Source organism: Schistosoma mansoni (genome assembly GCF_000237925.1).
Source record: "Schistosoma mansoni, WGS project CABG00000000 data, supercontig 0113, strain Puerto Rico, whole genome shotgun sequence".
Taxonomy (NCBI): Eukaryota; Metazoa; Platyhelminthes; class Trematoda; order Strigeidida; family Schistosomatidae; genus Schistosoma; species Schistosoma mansoni.
The window spans coordinates 760,465-766,464 of NW_017386033.1; the positions used below are offsets into that span (position 1 = coordinate 760,465).

General features: G+C 35.4%; 1 protein-coding gene across 1 annotated transcript in view; it reads left to right on the top strand.

Annotated features, from left to right (window-relative positions):
- The first annotated feature begins 771 nt into the window (after positions 1-771).
- The window catches only part of Smp_000470 (0710008K08Rik protein), a 7,352-nt gene continuing 2,123 nt past the window's right edge, over positions 772-6,000 (top strand). Inside the window, exons 1-7 of the mRNA XM_018790412.1 lie at positions 772-920; positions 955-1,000; positions 1,037-1,125; positions 1,170-1,272; positions 1,323-1,475; positions 1,514-1,625; positions 4,643-4,757. Coding sequence (XP_018646322.1) covers positions 826-920; positions 955-1,000; positions 1,037-1,125; positions 1,170-1,272; positions 1,323-1,475; positions 1,514-1,625; positions 4,643-4,757 — 713 coding nt within the window. The 5' untranslated portion in view covers positions 772-825. The remainder of the gene's footprint in view (positions 921-954; positions 1,001-1,036; positions 1,126-1,169; positions 1,273-1,322; positions 1,476-1,513; positions 1,626-4,642; positions 4,758-6,000) is intronic.

Here is a 6,000-nt window from a genome sequence, read left to right on the forward strand (position 1 = left end):
AAAAACTATTGCACACTACCGTATGATAGACGCCGAAGGTTCTAGAACCCTACCGTTAGTATGTAGAGCCTATAGCCATTTCGATGCTAAAACCTTTTTGACTTTTTATACAGTATTCGTTCGTCCTAAACTCGAGTACTGAATACAAGCGGCTATCCCCCGCCTAAAACGAGACAGTGAGCTATTGTGAAAGGTTCGGGTGACTGCAACTAAGCTGATCCTCGACTGGCTAAACTAAACCTATTTTCATTGTCATATAGAAGAACCAGAGGTGGATTTTTAAATTACTTATTCATAAATTTGCGTCTGATATGTCCTCACTTTTCTTGTCTTCCAAAACAGTGAATTTACGAGGACACTAAAAACGTTTACAACGCGAGGACAAATTACTTGTCAGCTGACTATTAACTTTCACATAAAATCATCAACGAATAGAATTCGTCTTCCAACAGGTGATTAAAACTCCATCTGTCTATGCTTTCAAAAGAAACTTAGATCGACTGAGAGATCACCATTGCCAGGACTAACAAAGGCTACCTAGTCTCATGTCCTTTCCACACTGAAACTATAATCCTGACGTTGCCCAATGGTCGTCCATAAATTATAGTCTCACTGTCTAATCTTTTATTGGATTCATCAACTTACGTTCATCGTTCACCTGTTAAAGTCTTATATATCTAGAACACTCTTCGGACAAACAATTCACTGTTAAACGATTAAGCTCATCACTGTTTATTAATTGGCTTAAAAACCCTATTTGATTTTCTTTACAGATGTTCCTACTTTCAGTGGTATAATCCGTGTTTGTGGCTACACTACTGTATTATGATTGATGATATAACTAATTCGATTCCTCAGTTAACACATGGTCTTCATAAAGGTCAAATGGGAAGAATCGCTGTAGTCGGAGGATCAAAAGAGTCAGTTCATGCATGTATTGTTGATAGCTATCAGATATACTGGAGCACCATACTTTTCCGCTATTAGTGCTTTGCATTGTGTAAGTTTAACATACACAAATAATAAAAAATTCTAGGGCGCTGATTTAGTTCATGTAGTATGTTCTGCTTCTTCCTCTCCTGTTATCAAGTCATATAGTCCTGAATTGATCGTTCATCCTGTTCTGTAATTCTCTGTATAAACAGTCAATATTGCTACCTAATTTCTAGAGATGGAATTCTAGCAGAAGCGACCAAATGTATGGACAGAGTTCATGCAATTACATTTGGACCTGGTCTGGGACTAACGGAGAACGTTGAAAATACTACAAAAGTTCTTTTTATTACGATTCACTTTTTAATAATAATAATAATACTTTGTAGCTGATAGATTATTGCAGAAAATCTAATAAGCCTATTGTCATTGATGCTGATGCTTTACATATCGTTACTCAAAATCCATCACTCATAGAAGGTTATGATAAGACTATTCTTACTCCAAACGTTGTTGAGTTTTCAAGGTTATATTATTCTGTGGTAATTATGTCAATAATATAATCAACGCATTTATTCAGTTTTCATCTCAACCATATGATACCAAAGATGCGACAAGATCTCTTGCTGAAAAACTTGGTGTCACTATTGTCCATAAAGGTCCTACAGATATTATATCAAATGGTCAAACAAGTAATTTTCCTGATAATTTATTGCTTTTCTACTAAATTATGTTCAATATATTACTGTAAGCCTTATGTAAGTTTTTTAATTTCTACTACTTAGGTCTTTGTTGATAATGATACCTCTTTTTATGTGTCACTCGGAAGAAAGCCTCTGTATAGTATTAGCTAAACGCTTCGTGCAGCTGTAATAGTTTTCAAGGACTGACTTATTTATCTTATCACATTCAAACACGCAAAGAGATAATGCAAGAATAAGTTGAATGATTATCATAAAATTTAAATTTCTCAATATTCTTCTCCATGGTTCCTATTATGGGTCCCAGTAATGCTGTTAACCACCTTGTATTTGAGGGCGAATAGATTAACATCTCAATCTATGATTGGTTGGGCGAAATTTTCGATTTTTAGAATCAATAGATAGAATGCTAAGTGATAGATGAAACGCAATGACATAATGTGGCTCACTGATGGCTTCTCACAAGACTGTGTTATTAAATTGAGCCTTTGACCTAGAGATCTGATCCACAAGGCAGTGGAGCATCGTAAAGAGATGTAGTCCCATGGTAGCCGATGGCCAACGATTGATTCATACGCCATTTGTTCCCTCAGGATACTGGAGCCTATGTGCACCATTGGTTTAGAATCAGGGTTTTCCAACTTCCCTAGGTGAACTTTCCGTGTCCACCAACCCGGTTAAAACGCCGGACATTCGCTTTTCGTCCTCTCACTTTCGTAAACAACAGTAATGCCACTGTGAGAAGGCAGTGATTAGGACTTCCCTGACAGAGGCTATATACGCATGGCTGTGTGAAAGCATTTCGAGAGGGAGAGCGTTCTCTCTCCACTCTCGGCCGTACCAGGGCATTTGGGGGCTTCTTCAAGTCCACTCCTACATTATTATGTACCTAGTTCGGTTTAGGTGTATGAATATGCTAACCCACTAAACAGAAACCTGGGATTGATTGCATGGCAGATAGATAAACTTGCACATCCATTTCCTGACTAACCTAATCCGACCTCAGTGCTTAGAACATTGAATCATAGGTTTACAATGATAGTTTTAAAAAAAACTGGAAATATACTTGCCTTTATCGGTGAAGGAGCTGCTTTCTGTTCGTCAGCTTTGATATGTGAAGCGTAAAAATAAATGAACTACGTCAAGAAGGGATGAAAATACCAGAAATCCCAGGTTCTTCATCTATATACATCTTCGAAACATGTAAATGTATACCATATCATAATAAAAACTCCACACATCTTGGTTTGGACAAGTTTATTTCATCATGGTAATTTGTGCAACATACAAAGATGTAGCAAATTGACCATTTCATCTGCGTTATATTGTTCTAAAAGTTTCCTTTGATTTTATTGTTGTCTAATGGCAACTACTATCCATTCTCTTAATATCATATCTCCAAATTTCGAGATTTTCTTGAGTAATAAATACCTAAATGCTCACATTTTAGCCCATCTCAATCAACGTAGGCATTCTGCCACCACCTTTAAACCATAAAATTATCTAGATCAAATTTCGACCTAGCTACAAAGACTCAGATATCGCGACGGAATTATTAACTTTTACTCAATAAGTGGTATAGTCCTTATGTTAATGGGGGTTGTCGAACTATGATCTTTTATGGGTTAACTTAGTTCCAAGTAATTCAAGACAAGTAAAAATTTCATTGGGATCATAGGCCGATTTGAGTTAGACAAACACTGAAAACATGGAAGCATTGGGTGGCCGTTTCGTCCCAGTGTGCGGCTCCTCAGAAATGGGCACCCACGACCCCGCATGCGAGAATCGAACTCAGGACCTTCGTTTGTGCACAAGAACGTTTGATCTTTAGAGCATCGAGCCGGCATCCAGCAAGTGTTGTCTAACTTCCATCAATCCACAACATGGGACGACCATTTCCATTCTCTATGCTGGATAACTCCTTCACACCCGATAAGGTTTAGCCGCAGTGGTCACGGCTTCATACTGAAACTCCGAAATTCTGTTCTTTAATCACTAGTGGGCGCATGATAATTGTCAGTATGAGGTTGTGGAGATTGTTGAATTACGTTGAAATCATAGGGCGATTTACGTTAGACATTTACATCATTGGATGGCGGCTGAGTAGTCTAAAGATCAAGTGTTCTTGTGCACAAACGAAAGTCCTGAGTTCGACTCTCGCATGCGGGGTCGTGGGTGTCCATTTCTGAGGAGCCACACACTGGGACAAAACGGCCACCCAGTTCCTCCTATTTTTTTATTGATTGTCTAACTTAGATCGGTCCATGATTAAAATGAAATTCAACGATCTTTACAACTCCGTACTGAAAAAGTATAATCTCAATCAAAACTCAACAATCTCCACAACCATATACTGAAGAGTATAATAAATGACAGTTTCCTCTGTAATTGAGTATATTGTCATTGATTTTCGCTTACATAAATCACTCTTATAGACTAAATTTCAAGTCCATATTTTTAGTAATCTGTCGATTGGTAAAATGGTATTATTATTTAGAAAGTTAAAATATATCCCTAAAAACAGGAAATGTTGGGCAGCAATATCTATACCAGAAAATTCCAACTGTTTTACATTTTTCCATAAGCTTTTTATCCACTGAAATCACCAAAAGTTCAGAATATCTATAAGTATCTCATAGTATGCTATGTTAAAATATAGATCAAGGAATTAGTCATATATTACTAATGTTTTGCTCTTTCATATTATATAGCGTATTTGTCTATCCAGAAATGCCTGACTCGTCCCATGTCAGATTGCTAATGCTTCAGTGTTACGATTCTTTTCTTTAGGTTATTATATTGCAACAAAAGTATGCGCAGCAAATGTTTGAGAATTTCTAGGTTTAAATAGAATGACCTGCTTGTAAAGAGCTATCCTATTAATAAATTCACCTACAGACACATACCTATTAATATTGAACTCAGAAATTTGCTTCCAACCTCTTTAATTTCATCATTACAATTATATCCATCACTCCATCTTGATTTTTGATTATATTTAATAAAAGCTGTACAGTGTGTGGATCAGGGATCACCTCGCAGATGCGGTGGACAGGGCGACATTTTATCTGGTACAATGTCAGTTTTCAACTACTGGTTTCACCAACTTAAAGATAACAACCAGTAAGTTACAATTACTTTTTAGCAGCCAACAAAATATCAACGATATAAAGTACTTTATTATAAATTTTACTCAATTTACATTCCTCATGTGAAACATGTAAACGGAAACGTCTATGTGTTGCTTTTATGTTTAGTATGGTCGCACAAGCTAATTACCTGCCTGTATTCTAGAATGTAGGAAATATTTATGGTGTGAGTGGTTAATATTTCTACCAATTTATACAAAACGAATATGAAGTTGACTTTAAGCCTTCATTAAAAGACAAATAGCTAAACCATTTAACTATTTTATTATGGTAGGTATGTCAGTGTGTGTTAAAAAATAAACAGAATAATTAGGAATTTAATTGAATGTTTTGACGATTCAAGTTTATGCATTTCTCAGTAGTATGAAAACCTAATTTAGTCGAAAAAGTTCAATAAAAAGAATCCAGTTAACTAAGACTATATCAACATGGAATCTTTAATTATTAAGGATTCAGTGGATGATATATGTACACTGTTGTGACTGTCGCTGAGGCATTTCATTCAAAGTAATTAACGTTTCGTGTACCCTAGTTACAACAATTGCAAATCCGACAACAAGCGGTTTGGGGAGAAATTCTGAAAAGTGTTGCCGTTTGTTTCTAAGATTATAGTAAAATGCTTCAAATCCCCTGTTTATTTATCTATCTCAAGGATGTCTCATGTGTTTTCATCTTGGGAACCTATGAGATCAATGTTTAACCTCTCCAGAGTTAATGTTTTACGGAGCTCTAAAACCAAAACAGTAACAATCAACTAGATTCATAATTATAATCATGTGTGTGCATATGCTAAATGAAAGTAAAATATTGTCTTACCATTTTCTGTTTATATGTCCTAGCGGGTTGCAACCCAAAAGCAACTAAGTATTATTAGTGGCATATCTGAATCCATAATTTAGTGATCTCCAATATATGTATCCCTGAAAAATTCCGGATGCATCCCAAGAATTATCATATTTATACAACGCAGAATCAAAAATTAAAGTACGAAATGTTATTAGGATACATATTTCATACATTAATATCCTCAGAAAAACTGTAAATGCAAAATAACAAAGTTTGGTTTTAAGTGAAATCGGAGTATGAGTTTTCAACTGAGCTTATATAGGTATCATTACCAAGTTTTGATTTGATAATTTTTATAATTTTGAATAAATTGAACATTGGGTAGATTGTTATAAATAAATAATATATTTGTAATATCCCAATGAGTAGAA